We start from the raw sequence: 17,009 nt of genomic DNA on the forward strand, positions 1-17,009 counted from the left end.
TGTTTAGATTTTTCAGTTATATTAAACAAAGATTAAAGAGAAAAAACGTGCTTGGTTATTTTTTAATCCTATACCATTTGGACAAAATAATACCAGACAGGAATATTCTTTTTGTATAATAAAGCCATTTTTATAATAATAATTATAATACATAAAAGTTTATAATTTTAAGCTTCCAAAAGCATCTATTTTTTTAAAAAAGCTTAAATTTTAACAAAGGCACAAGAGGTAAAAAATGATTTGCTTTGTCAACTATGGAATTTGATATCCAATCTAGAAGAGAAGTGATAAGTCTTCTAAAAACAAGTAAAATATGGGGTTGGGCAAAAGTAGGTTTATAGTTGTGAGTACATGAAGCACTGTTTATTCTTGTATTATTTATTAATATGTTTTACATATGAACCTACTTTTGCCCTACCATGTATGTTATTTATCCAAGAGATTGCTCTGAATCCAATATTAAAATAAATATTATATGCTTGGATACATTTAATAATTTGGATATATTTAATAATTATTAAATACATTGAATAATTTTTGTATAAAAAAGGCCTGTATTTTGCAACTCATATATATCAGGTTTTTATTTAAATATTCTGCTTTGATTGGTAATATTAGATAATATTGATATTTTCTATAATCATAGAATGTTATTTTATAAAATTGCACAATAAAATATATATTCAATATCTCACAGGAAGGTGAAGTTGTTGCTGTTAGTGGTGGAACCTCTGAAGAAGAAGAGAGAGCATGGCACAGTGATGGCAGTTCTAGGTAATTTAATGAATTTTTATTTCTACAAATGTAATTAATATAAACTCTTTAGAAAGCTGAAGATTCTTTTGTATCAGTCTTTGATTTTAAAGTTGCTCCTTCAGAGATATTTTGTAGTCATCTAAAATTTAGATTTTCTTTCTGACATGTTTTCTCTACTAGAAAAAAATTTTGGTTATTGCAGCTAGATCTACAAAGATGCTTTATCTTTCTAGGTGATATTTTATTATTGAATGTTATTATTTTAACACTGAACTACAAATTAGTTTCATTACGGGTTTTGAGAAATATTTGAGCATTAAATTATGAAAGTAATGAGATCTTACAGAATTAACTGTCTTATATAGTGGAATTTGTTGAATACTGTTAAAAATTTTTTTCAAGCAGTGAGAATAAGTTTTTCTTTTTCCTGTTATCACCACCCCATTTGGTCATGTAAGTGAGGATTCCTTCAACTTCTTATAGTAGTAATTCTCATTATTACAGGGCTGATATTCTTGGCAGATTTTGTAAGAACTTAGTAGCAAGAAGGAGTGTAGCCTCTGGAGTTGATAATTATGTTTAGTTCCTCACACTTATTCCTTAGCAGCAGTAGCTTTTAATATACAATTGTCAGAGAAACCATGAGGGTGAAAGCTATAAGAATTCCTTATATCAATGTTATAATCAAGGGCTTTCCTGTGTCCACAACAGAAATGATATGCAAGTGCTAATGGTTATATCTGGTAGTTTCCTGCATTCGAAACAGGGCTGTGAAACAAATATTTTCTTGTGGCAATTTTATAAAGAACATGGGCTCTCAGTTTTATAGTTAGGTCTATGCTGGCAGCAGAAGATTTTCCATAAGAGCTTAGTGCTCCATGTAGTAGCAACTGTCAGTATTTGCAGGTGCTGTTTGCAGGGACTGTGGCTGGAGCAAGTGTAAATAAATGCTTGTAAGTTGAGAATAGTCTATTTTTGTATAGATGTTTGCTCTACAGATGCATTCCCATGCATCTAGAATAGTGTCTGAAAATTTTTAAGTTCTCTAGAATCATTTTTAATTTTAAAATGAAGTCTGAAATCATACTAGAAAGCCAGTGAGTTAAATTTTATCTGTGGTGATAATTCTTGGGGAGGTATAGGTAAATGCCTATAAAGGACATGGGGCCAAGGGGGAGGAGAGGTGACGGGAGTGGAATAAAATTGCAGAAAAATCTGTCCTTTCAAGATTTACCAGGAATATTTTTAGAAGAGTGAGGTCATACATCACTAAATTTCGGCAAATAATTTATTGATTTTAACATAGTATAACTTAGATTTAAGGCATTTATATTTGTAAAACTGTATAAAATCAAGTAATGTTCTCATGTACTAAAATTGAAACAGAAGATAACATAACTGGATTCTTTATTTTGCAACAATATCAGTTAAGCATAACTTTTAAGTCTGTTAAAGGTAAACTGAAAAGAAATGGCAAACATGATTGGTAGTGATACATAAAATAATAGGGTAAGAGTTGAAGTTTTTTGAATCATGGCATGCTTGGAAGCGTAAGATATATCTAAGATATATGTAAATGCTCAGTATAGTTTACAATCACAACCTTTTCACTGAACAAAAATACTTCTGATCTTGCCATGAGGGCATCAGTGCTCAACATAATCCCCCTGGCAAGAGCTCTCATCTCTCAAAAAAAGTAATCCCTATACCTCCTCCTCAGTGTTGATACCTCCTGTGCTGTCCAGGGCTATCTTCCTACTGGTACTAGAATTGAGGAAGATGATTCTGCTACTTGTTTTTGCATGCCTCACAATATTTTGAACATATGAAGCACTCATAAATTAATTTGGCTAAAATCACAAAAGGCACTTAAATTCATTGTTTCAATTAAAGCTGTGGCCTTGTCCTAGCCAGTTTGGCTCAGTGGATAGAGTGTTGGCCTGTGGACCAAAGGGGGTCCCAGGTTTGATTCGGGTCAAGAGCACATACCTAGGTTGCAGGCTCCTCCCCGGGCTGGACTCGAACAGGAGGCAACCAAACAATGTGTTTCTCTCACATCAATGTGTGTCTCTGTCTTTCCTTCTATCTTCTACTCTCCCTAAAAATCAATGGAAAAATATCCTCAAGTGTGGATTAACAACAACAACAAAAAGCTGTGGCCTTATTTATCATAATTTCTTTTTTTTAAGATATTTAAGTAAGTTAAGCCTATAGAATTTTAAGAAACTGTTTAGAAGATAATGAGTTGAAAGTTAAGGAAATATTTTTTTTTATTTTTATTTTTAAATAAATCTTCATTGTTCAGATTATTACAGGTGTTCCTCTTTTTTTCCCCCATAGCTCCCCTCCACCTGATTCCCCACCCCACCCCATGCCCTTACCCCCCGCCACTGTCTTCATCCATAGGTGTAAGATTTTTGTGCAATCTCTTCCCGCACCCCTCACACCCCTTTCCCCCTGAGAATTGTCAGTCCACTCCTTCTATGTCCCTGATTCTATTATATTCACCAGTCCATTCTGTTCTTCAGATTTGTTATTCACTTGATTTTTGGATTCACTTGTTGGTAGGTATGTATTTGATGTCATTTTGTTGTTCATAATTTTTATCTTTACCTTTTTCTTCTTCTTCCTCTTCTTAAAGAATACCCTTCAGCATTTCATGTAATCCTGGTTTGGTGGTGATGAACTCCTTTAGCTTTTTCTTTATCTGACCTTCAACTCTGAATGATAGCTTTGCTGGGTAGAGTAATCTTGGTTGTAGGTTCTTGCTGTTCATCACTTTGAATATTTTTTGCCACTCCCTTCTGGCCTGCATAGTTTCTGCGGAGAAATCAGCTGACAGTTGTATGGGTACTCCCTTGTAGGTAACTAACCGTTTTTCTCTTGCTGCTTTCAAGATTCTCTCTTTGTCTTTTGCCCTTGGCATTTTAATTATGATGTGTCTTGGTGTGGTCCTCTTTGGATTCCTCTTGTACGGGGTTCTGTGTGCTTCCTGAACTTGTAAGTCTATTTCTTTCACCAGGTAGGGAAAGTTTTCTGTCATTATTTCTTATAATGGGTTTTCAATATTTTCCTCTCTCTCTTCTTCTGGCACCCCAAAAATTCGGATGTTGGTATGCTTAAAGTTGTCCCAGAGGCTCCTTACACTATCATCATATTTTTGGATTCTTTTTTCCTTTTGTTTTTCTGGTTGGGTGTTTTTTGTTTTCTCATATTTCAGGTCTTTAGTTTGATTCTTGGGGTACGTTGATCTACAGTTGAGTTTCTGTATATTCTTTATTTTAGACAGTGTATGCTTAATTTCTGACTGGTCCTTTTCCATTTTTTTGGCATTCTCATTAAGGTCCTTGAAGGTCTCACTAAGTTCCTCGGAGGTCTCATCAAGTTTTTCGGCAGTTTTTAGAAGATTCTTGAGTAACCTTATAAATGTGGTTCTGAACTCTATGTCGTCCAGTAGTTTGCTTTCCACCATTTCTTTCATTCGTGACATGTTACTTTGTCTCTGCATTTTGCTGCTTCCATGTGTTGATGGAGTGGCTTTGTGTGGTAGGTGACCTATAGGGGCCAGTAGCTCAGCCTCCCCAATCACCTGAGGTAGACGCTCTTGGTACACCCCTTTGTGGGCTGAGTGCAAAGTCTTGGTGTAGTTAATCCTTGATTGCTGTTGGTGCACTGGGAGGAATTGACCTCCAGGCCAATTGGCTGTGAGGACCCGCTGTGTCTATAATGGAAGAGCTGCTGCGCTGGAGACACGCTTATGGTGCAGGACTTGTTTCAGTGGGGCTTTGGTGCTCACTGAGTCTGCCTCTTGAATGTGTCACTAATGGATGTGAGGGGTTGAAATCTGGTGTCTCACACTGACCACTAGGTACACTGGCTTCTGGATCTCCAATGGGGTGCAGGTCAACTACTGTCTGAGGCCACCCAGCAGGTGCTACAGCGAGAACTACAGTTTTCTCCTCTTTGCTTGGGGTTTGGAGGTTTTGGAGCTGTCTGACCAGAGCTGCAGTTTGTTAGGTTAAGCTGCAATAGGGCAGCCCATTCATATGCTAAAGCAGCTGCTAGGAGCTTGGGTGGGTTTGTAGATTGTGCAGGGTGGGGTCTCAGGGCATCACTAGGCTAGGGCGTGGCAAACAGCGATGTCTGCCAGTAAGCCTGCTCTGTGTCTCCCACTGCACATCCCGTGCCCCAGCGCAGTAAACAATTATTCCTGCGCGCAGCCCTGCAAGCAAGCCACCCTTACTTTCCGACCCGATGGCAGACAGCTTCTCCCCGTAGGAGTTTGGGTCCCCCGCGTCTCCCCAGAAACTGGAGTTCGGAGTAATCTTCGGGTTGAAAAAAGCAGCGCTCCCAGTCGCCCTTCGCCAGCCTGATCCGCGCGCCCCCGTACCTCAGCTCTTCAGCGCTTGTGCACGTCTCAATGCTCTTTTCTCTTTCCTTCTAGTTGTAGAACTTCCATTCAGCCAGTCTTCCCGTGGTTCTGGGTGATAGACGTTTTGTCTTTTAGTTGTAGTTTTGAAATGGTTGTGTGAGGACCTATGCCGCCATCTTGGATCCTCCCCAGGAAATATTTTTAGTTCATTAATATGTACTATTTTGTCATTTATCTTAATTATAATCCTTTTTTTTTTTCATTTTTATAAAACAGTCTTAACATGCCTTTTGTCTGTGTATGTGTTTTAACTAACTTTTTTTTCTTTTCTAGTGACTACTCCAGTGATTATTCTGACTGGACAGCAGATGCAGGAATTAATTTGCAGCCACCAAAGAAAATTCCTAAGCATAAAACCAAGAAAGCAGAAAGCAGTTCAGATGAAGAAGAAGAATCTGAAAAACAGAAACAAAAGCAGATTAAAAAGGAAAGGAAAAAAATACATGAAGAAAAAGATGGACCAATATCACCAAAGAAAAAGAATCCCAAAGAAAGAAAACAAAAGGTTAATTTATATATAAACTAATGTTTTCTATGAAAACAAAGCACACATTTTAAAAATGCAGTTTACGAACATTAACATTGTTGAGGTGTACCAGCAAAGAGTAATAGAAAAAATTTGGAAGTACAGAGTAGTAAAACAGAGTACAGCAGATCATTGAATTATTTTTCATTTAATATCCATTTGATGTAATGTTATGAGATGCTGTAGGAACTTAACTCTTGTTTATATTAATTAGCCTCTTATAAATTGGTTTTATTATACGTCATTTCGACTTTGTAAGTCAGAAAACCTGTTCACAACAGTGAAGACTTAACTGTATACCAAAATATATTTTGTTTATTCAGGTTTAAATGCTTACCTTATGAGAGTGTTTCCTGTAGAATTAATTATTTTCTAAATATTGAATATTCAGTCTATAACATGAGCAGATTTTTCTTGACAATCCCGTGGGATTTATTTGTTTATGTATGTTTTTAAAAATGCTACAAAATATACAGTTTATTAGTCTTTTAATTGCCATTACCTTTTAACCACCCTTATTTTCATTGCTGAAAATAAACAGAAAGCATAGGGAGAACATAACCTGGAATAAGAATGGCAAACTTTGTCTGGCCTATGGTGATAGGGCCAAAACTGGCAGTCTGACACTCCCCGAGGGGTCCCGATTGCGAGAGGGCACAGGCCAGGCTGAGGTACCCCACTGGTGTGGGCCTCCAATATAAATATAAAGTAGGATACTACTACTGTAACAAGCCTTTACCAGTTTATATAGTATGTGAGCCATAATCACATGGTCCTTGGGCTGTCATTTGTAGAATTTAGTACTAGGGACACTTTTAGGGTCTTTATCCCCAGAGAGCTTTGAAAGTTTTAAAGAATACTTTAAATTTGTCTTAAATATTTATTGTAGGCGTCCTCAAACTACGGCCCACGGGCCACAAGCGGCCCGCCGAGGACATTTATCTGGCCCGCCGGGTGCCGCTGCCTGTCCTGCTTAGCAGCCGACTCGTCCTGGGCCCGCAGTGCGCATAGGAATTTGTTCATAGTTTTTTTTTTAAACTATAGTCCAGCCCTCCAATGGTCTGAGGGACAGTGAACTGGCCCCCTGTTTAAAAAGTTTGAGGACCCCTGGTTTATTTTATACTAGAGGCCCAGTGCATGAAATTCATGCACTGGGTGGGTGGGGGGTTGGTTCTCAGCCCAGCTTGTGCCTTCTTGCAGTCCAGGAGCCCTCGGGGGGATGTCTGACTGACAGCTTAGGCCCGCTCCCTATGGCAGTCAGACATCTTTAGCGCTGCCCCAGAGGCGGGAGAGGCTCATTCCACCACCGCTGAGCTTGCCAGCCGTGATTCGACTTCTTGCTGAGTGGCACTCCACCTGTGGGAACACACTGATCACCAGGGGGTAGCTCCTGCATTGCGTGAGCATCTGCCCCATGGTGGTCAGTGTGCATTATTGCAAATGGTCACTTTGCCATTTGGTTGATTTGCATATTATATTAGCCTTTTATTATATAGGATGTCTCCATTCAGCTCTTATTTGTTTCAGCTTTATAGTTATGAATTACTTTAATTTGGATTCCACTGCCTACTATTCTTTTTGTCATCTCCTTTTCTTTTGTCTGGGGAAGATTTACCAAAGAGAATACCATGCTTTTGATCAGTTTTCATCTTCTCTCTTGTCAGTGATGATAAATGTATATGGACCCATTATTTTGTGTGGTAGTTTGGTTAAAGAAACCTTATTTAGCCATGTATCTCACTAATAAGGTTAACACCTTTTTTTTTAAGCTCAAGACAACTCTGATGCACCTTATGTACTTTGTGGTCTCCTTTGATTGATAATCATCTACAAACTAATACCTTGGGCTCCTTCATACAATGCTGCATTTGTATCCGTTATTACTGTTTGGTATATTTTAATTTCACTGTTTTGCTTATACCAGTAGTATTCTAATAGGATCTATCTGCCACTAAATTTATGTGGGACAGATTTAAAATATAGTAAGATTACACTGTATCTGGTTTGGTTCAATGGGTAGAGCATCAGCCTGCAGACTGAAGGGTCCTGGGTTTAATTCCAGTCAAGGGCACATGCCCAATTTGCAGGCTCAATCCCCAGTGTCGGCGCGTGCAGGAGGCAGCCATTCGATTCTCTCTCATCATTGATGTTTCTCTCTCCCTCTCCCTTCCTCTCTGAAATCAATAAAAATATTTTTTAAAAAATAAAATAAAATATAGTAAGTCTAGGATATTATAGGTCATTTCCTTTCATTTGGATTTTGTTCACATGGTTTGGTGCTAGCCTACTAGTAGACCCAATAGTGGGTAGAATTGTCCTTATTCCGTAGTCTTCTAATTACCTCAAGTAATCATTTCCCTTTTTATGTATAGAGTTGTAGAGCTGGAAAATAAGAGATCATTAAGCAATGATATTATTGCTTCTATTAAAATATTTTCCATGTGACTAATTCTGTTTCAATTAATTAAGCAAGAAAATCAGTAAGGCAGTTACATAGAATGCTTATAAGAAAATAGAATTCTCCAAAGAGGAAGTAAAGAAATCTCAGATGGTATCTGACATATATCCCTTATGGTGAAGGGGCTCTGGAAACCAGATCAATAAATTTTTATTGTGTGCTTATTATTTATAAAGCAATACAGTGGATAAAAAGATACGTAAGACATAATTAATACTTACGCTAAAAATAATGTGTGACTAACAAGTTGCTTGAATTCCCTAAGGTATAAATAGAAGAAATATCATATGTTTAGTTGCCAGATAATGTTTAAAGATAATAAATCAGAAACCAAATGGGGATATCTTACTTCAGAGTTTTACATAAGGCTTCCAGAAGAAATAAGATTTGAGTTGGGCCTAGAAGAATTTCTATGGATAGAAAAGAAATTAATTACCCATATTTCCAAAATTTTAAACAAATCTCATCATTAGGCTAGAAATTTTGAGGCATATTCAGTGCATTTTACTCCCTAAGTGGTTTTAAATACTAAGTGACAGAAATCTACTTTAACCAAAAATTATAGGTGTTCTAAGAATTATTGGTGAACAAGATTTATTATCAAAATGATTCTTGGCTATGCCATAGTCTTACAGTTATAAATATAATTATTCCTGTGTAATGTCCAATTTATCTGGCTTTATGTAAGAGTGGTTAGCTATCCCAATCAACATAGAATTTTCCTTAGGGGAAGAAATACTTGTCTAGTATAATTGAGAGTCCATACTGAGGCTGGAATTAATAATTTTTCGATTTTTTTTGTACTTGTTTTTCTTTTTATTAAGTCAAAGGACACCTTTTTAAAAATATACTTGAACTTTAAACCTCAATATATAAAACTGATAAAATTTGTGGATCTAAACTCTGATGCAGTACATAGTAACAATGGCTACTCAGAAACCCTGTGGATAAAATAACTGTTCAGGTGTCATCTGACTTAACATTGCAAATCTTACACATACAAAACTTATTTTCTAAGTGATCCTCTGTAGCCTGTTTTCCCTTGGTCATCCTCATCTCAGTCCAAAACCTTGCTGTTATCCTTAATTCCTCTTTTTCTTTCATATTGTACATCCAGTCCATCGGAATTATTGTGGTTCTTTCTCTTAAATAAGTTCAGCATCTAATTGTTTTCACCATTTCTGGTGTTACTAGTGTTAGCTACCATGAACTCTCACTTGATTTATTGGAGTAGCCTTCCATCATTCTTTCTACTTCTTCCCTTTCCCCCTTAGAGTCTATTCTGTGAAGCAGGTATTGACAAACTTTATCTGTAGAGTTCCAGCTATTCTGCCATTGTAGCCTGAAAGCAGCCATAGACAATGCATGAATGAATATGGCTGTGTTCTAATAAAATTTGATTTGTAGATAGCAGACTGGGCTTGGACTGTGGACCATAATTTGAAAATCCCTACTCTGGTGCATCTGGAGTGATCCTTTTAAAATGGAAGTCAGATCCTATCACTCTTCTGACTAAAATTCTCCAGTGGACCCATGTCACATGCAGTAAATGCCCATCTTTTTTTCCTTCCTTACTCTCTAGGAAGATGTGGTTAATGAAGCGGAAAGTGGATATTGAGTAGCAGCTGTAACAGTACCTGTTGCAAATAGTGTTCTGTGATACCCCTTTATGACATTGCTTCTTATAGTGAACTTGCATTAACTCAATAATAACTATCTTCTTTTTTAAAAAACACACGAGAATAAAATTTAGAATCTTCTTATGTATATAAACACAGAACCAAACAGTTTTAATCAATTGCATGAAGTTTCTCTGCTTATAAATATTAGGTTTCAAAGCCCATTTTTCCTAAGTCTAAGGTAACAACATTCAGACCATGATGGCCACTTGTGGGGTGAGCAGCAAAGTTTAAAAGGCCTAGTTTTATACTTATCACATATTTTATATTAAATATATTTTCTCAGTGATCCTTTCTAACCTGTTGTACTCTAGTCCTCCTCATCACTTAGAAAATAAGTTTTCTCAGAGGTCTACTTTTATATTTATCCACAAAAATTTAAAAGTAAGGTAACTGGCTTAACAGCATTTTGTTTGGGAAAACCGAAGAAATTTTTTTTGTTTGTTTGTTTGTTTTTTGTTAGAAGCTAATTATGAGACAAGAGTGAGAAATGGCAATTTTAAAAAGGGAAGAGGAGTATTCTTGGGCTATATAGAAGTATAATGCCCAGCCATGGAAACAATTAGACTTCTGTGTCTTACATGAGTTAGCCCATATGAGAATATCTTAGTTGTTATGAACACATTATGACTAGGATTTAAAAAACAAGAAACAAACCATCAAATATGCTTTGCTTTGCTACATGCAAAGTTTATAAAACTGATCGAACTTTGAGAGAAAGGGAGACTACACAGAGCGTATACTTTGATGTTTATGGGAATATCTTGTCACTTAGTTTTGTTGTGAATGTTGTCTGAAGGTTTTAGATTATCTAGCTTTTTGTGTTGTTCTTTTTGTGTGTATGTGCAGTGATTTGGAGAGATTGAATACTATACTGCCACTACTGCCATCTTTCCAGAATAGCTTTTTAATACCTAAAGAATATACATTGTTGTACAGTGATTTCCTTTATTTATTTAAATACCTTTATAGTTATTTTAAAACACAGATTACAAATGAATGCTTTTACGATAATATTACTTTAAATGTTCTAAACCTTAGAGATTGGCGGTAGGAGAACTAACGGAAAATGGATTGACATTAGAAGAATGGTTGCCTTCAACATGGATTACAGATACTCTTCCCCGAAGATGTCCATTTGTACCACAGATGGGTGATGAGGTACATTTAACTTTTAAAAACATCCTTTGTTTTTTTCAAATTACTTTAAACATTTTAATAGCTCTAGAAACAGAACTCTAGAAGATTGCAATTTCTTGAAGTATTGCATTCTAGATGTTTGTAGCTATATTTGGAAAAAGTGAAGTTAGGAGAGAAGTGCTAATGATCATCTTTTTTGAGATTTCTGTAAATATTGTAAATCAAAATAATTGTCAAAATGGAAATTTTGATGACATTTCAAAAACTACCATTTATTTTTAATAATAGACCTTTGTTGCCAGTTTTTTTAAATTAAAATAAATTTTTTGTTTAAGACTTCAGTATTTTTGTTTTAATTTAATTCATAAGTTTTGTTTAAATACTTACAATGTTCATAATTTGTCTCTTAGATCTTTAAAAAGTTCTATTATTTTAGCATAAGAAATATTTCATTTTTAAGAAAATATGATTGGCCATCATTTGACTATACACTTTGGACTATGAAATGAAAAATGTATGATCTTAGATCAAAGTTTCCCACTCAGGGATTCATGTCTCCTTGCGTAAATGTTAAGAGATAGGATTATCTGGTGTGCAGTAGATGAACGATAAGAAATCAGGAATTAAAACTGGCTTCTTTAGCAAAGCATACTAATTAGCTATAGAAAGTGGCAGGTGGCAGTTGATAGTAAAAGAAGGAAAACAAAAACTTTATATTGCAAGAGTAACTAATGAACAGTCTAAAATAATTCATGTAGAGACCCTATTTGCCAAAGAAGTTTTGAAGAGTACAGAACATTATCACATTGTTGTAATTTAGTACAATGATAGATCCTAACAGATCCTGCCACATCAAGAAAATGATTGATTATATTATATTTAACATACTGCTTCAAGATGGTCAGAAAGTGTGTAATTGCTATCAAAATGTCCCAAGTTGTCTTTTTAGTTGTTGGTGCTTAAATAGGTAATTTCTCATTATTCAGCACCATTCATTCCTTCATATTAGAGTTCAGACAACTGAATAATGATATTAATGGATAGAATGAAGGTATGTAGAATAATGAATGTCTGAAAATATTACTAAGACCTTAATAACATTTTTAAAAATTTTAATAGGTTTTGTGTTGTTTTTTTTTTTAAACAAGCTCTATTATTTTTTATTAGTGGGAAGAATTTTTGGTATCCAACTACTGTGTTCCAGTATCAGTTCTATAGGATGGTAGTCAGGAGTTACTTAAATTTGACCTTTATAGCATGAGGATAAATGGATGCCTTGCTGTTTTTACAAGGATAAAGTATATGTGAGAATACATTTTTCACTTTCAAGTTCTGCATATGTATAAACGACTTGCTGCAAAAGTAAGGGAACAATAAACCTAATCATGATCCCTAGTCATAGCTTTTTTATGCAACAAGATTAACTTATTTTGAATCAAAAAATAAAATGGTGGAACAAAAAAACACCAAAAAATGACTACTCTTCTTACTTAGTCTATAACAAAATTAATGTTATTTTGAACACTTTAGGTATGATTAAGTGACATAAAACACATGGCACAGAGGTTACATGACACATTAAGGATTTCTGCTGCAGACTTGGCTGCTTAAGAGCCAGGTGAATCATAGCACTTGACACAGCCACCGAATGAACCCCATCCTCGGGCTACTTGAAAATATTATTGAACTATATACAATGAATTTTGTTCATTTATTATTATTATTAACTAGAGGCTCGGTGCATGGATTTGTGCACCGGTGGGGTCCCTTGGCCTGGCCTGTGGGGATCGGGCCAAAACCAGCTCTCCAACATCCCCTGAGGGGTCCCGGATTGCAAGAGGGCAGTTCTCGGGTGACACCTCAGAATTGGGCTCCCTCCTCTCTGGTTCCGGTTGTGTCACCCAAGAACTGTAGCTGCCAAGTCACCACAGCTCAGAAGCTCCTGCAATGAGCATCTTCCCCCTGGTGGTCATTGCACATCATAGCTATTGGTCTAACAGTTGGACAGTCACTTAGGCTTTTATATATATAGACTAGAGGCCTGTTGCACAAAATTCACGCACAGGTAGGGTCCCTAGGCCTGGCTGGCAATCAGGGCTGATCAGGTTCCCCGTGTCCTCTTCACCTCGCTGTCTACACACCGCCACTGCGTGGTTCCCTGCCTCTCTGCCTCCTCCTTCCCTTACTATCCGTGCACTGCTACCGTGTGGTTCGCCCACCTCCTCCTTCCCTCACTCCCTCAGCGCCCTGCCGCCACCGCTGGTTGGTTGTCATGTTCTGCGCTGCTCCCTGGTGGTCAGCGCACATCATAGGGCGCGATTGAACTCACAGTCGAACTCCCAAGGGGATACGTTGCATATTATCCTTTTATATATATATATATATATATATATATATATATATAGGCATTTAGTTCAAAAAAAGAAACAAAAACTTGAGGAAAAGAAGGGGGGAAATAAAATATTAGAATAACTTTAAAGGACATTAAATTCTTGCATATTGGGTTAAAGGAAACACATTCAAGTTTTAAAATTGTGACTTTATTTACTTTTTAGGTTTATTATTTCCGACAAGGACATGAAGCATATGTTGAAATGGCCCGGAAAAATAAAATTTATAGTATCAATCCCAAAAAACAACCATGGCATAAAATGGAACTACGGGTATGATAGCCCCAAACTATGTATTTCTGGAATATGGAGAAAATTATATTTTTACTATAAGAAACTGTATCATGATGATACCTTTCTTAAACTGAAGCAATCTAGGGAGTTAGAGGGTGTTTAACGTTCTAAGAAACACAAGATTGACTAAATTTGTATACTCTCATAGTTTATAAACTGGGTACAAAATATAATTTTAGTGAAAATTAGACAACACTAATGTTTAAGGTAAAAATTCATGTTTGTAAATTTGTTAAGTATTTCTAGATTTAGCAGTAGTTCAAAATTACTAGTTCTAAACCTCTAAGTGTTGGAAAACTTATTTCATTCAAAGGTTTCGTTCTATATTTTCTTTACTGTTTAAAATTTAAATATAATTTGCATACTATATAGTGCACAGATCTTAAGTATATACCTCAATGAATTTATATATATATGTGAATTTATATATATATATACACACACATACATACATACACGCACAGTAATTACCTAGATCAAGATTTAAATGAAGATGCTTTTTCAATTATGTTTAGCAATTTATTTTGTGAAGATGGTTTCTTATTTCCTGTATCTTCCTCAGGAACAAGAACTGATGAAAATAGTTGGCATAAAGTATGAAGTGGGTTTGCCTACCCTTTGCTGCCTTAAACTTGCTTTTCTGGATCCTGATACTGGTAAACTGACTGGCGGATCATTTACCATGAAGTAAGAACTGTTGAAAAAGGCAATGGTTTCTTAGTATTGTAGATTATTTTTCAAGATTCAGATAAATTTGAATGTCTCTTAGATATTTTTAGGTATGTGACCTAATCAGTTTGTTTCTCTTTGTAATTAGATACCATGATATGCCTGACGTTATAGATTTTCTAGTCTTGAGACAACAATTTGATGATGCCAAATATAGGCGGTGGAATATAGGTAGGTAATTTTAGAAACCATAGATGTTTGTTTTTAATCTAATAAATCATTTAATATTTTTCATTATTTAGGAAAAGATAACGAGAGAAATCGTCTTGTCATTTCTGGGACTATTAATAGCAAGTACAATATTATGTCAAGTACTTTTAAGTATTTTTTTATGAATGAAATGCTTTTAATTTAGTTGATGCTGAAATTCTAAGCATTTTTTCCTCTTAAATTTGTTAACTCTTATAAGATTCTTTATAGCTATTCTTTAGCTGTTTTGTATGTTAACTTAAATTTTTATTCAGAAATATTAATAACAATTCAAAATTGAAGCAAAAGATGTCTTCAGGGTTCATATGTTTAATAATAATTTAGACTGGGATTAAAGCTAAACTGATATTTTTTGTTTAACTGTCATGTAATCCTTCAAAATTAATACTGTTATCAAGACTCAAAGAAATTTTAAAATCCTTAAAAGTTTCTTGGCATTTAAGATGCATTAATTTATGTACAAATGGATGTACTGTTCATTAAAATGCTTCTTTTAAAAATTTCATACAGGCCACTCTTTGTCATCTTGGAGTGAGATGTAGTGCATATATAGATAGCATAATGTGGTTTGAAAAGGCACATTAATTGATACATCAGTCCATCTCTCCTCCATGCCATTGCCATGATTTGTCTTTTTTGTCTGGGCTTGGTGGACTTAGAAATTTATATGTGTTCTCTAAAAGGAAAAATTAGGAAAATGCAAGTTACCAAAATTACGGTCATGGGAGTTACCCAAAAAAATTATCATACATCATTTCTCTGGAAGTTTTGAAAGGTGTATTCCATAAAATAAGGGAGTAAACCAAGATAGAGAAAGATATGGAATCCCCCTCCCACAGGAAACAGGAAATTTTTCAGAATAGGAAAGAGCAGAAAGGAATTCCCAAGTAATAGTCAACAGAAGTCTAAGGATAGCATCTGTCTAGCAAGCCTATAAAACAACCAGATTAGAAGATATTGTCTTCGAAGAATGCAGTCTTCAGGGGAGCAAAATGGAACTGATAAATTATCTAATATGTTTGAAATTATATTGAAGAGTGTTTTTTAGTTTGAGCTGTTAGAGAATGTGGGAAGACAATCATAAGTGCAGAGAAAACTAACCATTTAAAAAATGAAACAATTAGCCCTAACCGGTCTGGCTCAGTGGATAGAGCGCTGGCCTGCGGACTGAAGGGTCCCAGGTTCGATTCCGGTCAAGGGCATGTACCTTGGTTGCGGGCACATCCCCAGTAGGGGGCGTGTAGGAGGCAGCTGATCGATGTTTCTCTCTCATCGATGTTTCTAACTCTCTATCCCTCTCCCTTCCTCTCTGTAAAAAATCAATAAAATATATTTAAAAAAAAAATGAAACAATTAAACAACATACAAGAAAGTAAGTGTATGCAACTTGGCTTAGGAGCAAACAATATTTACATAGTCATGATAAAAACAATATGGATTAAATAAAATACATACACCTTTTATATACAGTATTATGGAAAGAGGTCAGTACTTAATGTCTAAAATTGATGAATGAAGAAATAATTCTATATTCATTATTTAGAAATTTGTAAGTAAATCTCAAGAAGTAAGAGTTATAAGTTTTCTTGGTTTTGGTTATAATTTTGTACATTTGACTTTAAAAAATTATTTGCATGTATTGCTTGATATATGGTACATTTTCTTTTTTTAAGAGCATGCATCTGCCAATTAATTGCAGAACAAATATTCGTGTCCACAAATATATCAGAAATGAGCTGATAACAAACTAAGCAAACAAATATGGCAAGCATTGGAGAAATCAAAGAGATATTTCAAATGGACGTACATCAGAATTTTCTCATTTGGATCTTACAGCCCTTACCACCACCACCGCCAAATTTATAGATTAATATTTCTTCTAAAGTTAGTACTTCTTAGTCTTTTATTTCTGAAGATACACTAGTGCCAATTCCTTGTCTATGGATATGTGTTTCAAGGCTCCCAGTGGATACCTAAGGCTGCAGATAGTATAGAACTTTATATATAGTTTTTTTTTCTATGCATACATACTGTAATAAAGTTAAATTTATAAATTAGGCACAGTAAGAGATTAATAACAATAAATAATAAAATAGAATATAACAATATATTGTAATAAAAGCGAATGTGTCCTCTCTCCTCCGCCGCCGCCCTCCCCCCCCTCAATAATGAATGGGTAGCTTATATAGTGTGGATATGGTGGACGAAGGGATGACTATGTCCCAGGAATGAAGGTGTGGGATGTCATAAGATTGCATCTTGCTACTCAGAATGGTGCACAATTTAAAACTTAAAGATAGTTTATTTTTGGAATTTTCTACTTAAATATTTTCAGGCTGTTATTGACCACAGGTAACTGAAATTGTGGAAAATAAAACTGCATGTTGAGGGGACA

The 17,009-nt window shown here is 35.4% G+C and overlaps 1 protein-coding gene across 3 annotated transcripts in view; it reads left to right on the forward strand.

The window, feature by feature from the left end:
• The window catches only part of PHIP (PHIP subunit of CUL4-Ring ligase complex), a 146,714-nt gene that overhangs the window by 98,180 nt on the left and 31,525 nt on the right, over positions 1-17,009 (forward strand). For all 3 annotated transcript variants that reach the window (XM_080666553.1, XM_080666554.1, XM_080666555.1), the window contains 6 exons: positions 698-774; positions 5,462-5,693; positions 10,893-11,012; positions 13,547-13,654; positions 14,238-14,362; positions 14,493-14,575. In XM_080666553.1, the coding sequence (XP_080522679.1) occupies positions 698-774; positions 5,462-5,693; positions 10,893-11,012; positions 13,547-13,654; positions 14,238-14,362; positions 14,493-14,575 (745 nt within the window). The remainder of the gene's footprint in view (positions 1-697; positions 775-5,461; positions 5,694-10,892; positions 11,013-13,546; positions 13,655-14,237; positions 14,363-14,492; positions 14,576-17,009) is intronic.

This window comes from Plecotus auritus, assembly GCF_963455305.1.
Source record: "Plecotus auritus genome assembly, chromosome: 4".
NCBI lineage: Eukaryota > Metazoa > Chordata > Mammalia > Chiroptera > Vespertilionidae > Plecotus > Plecotus auritus.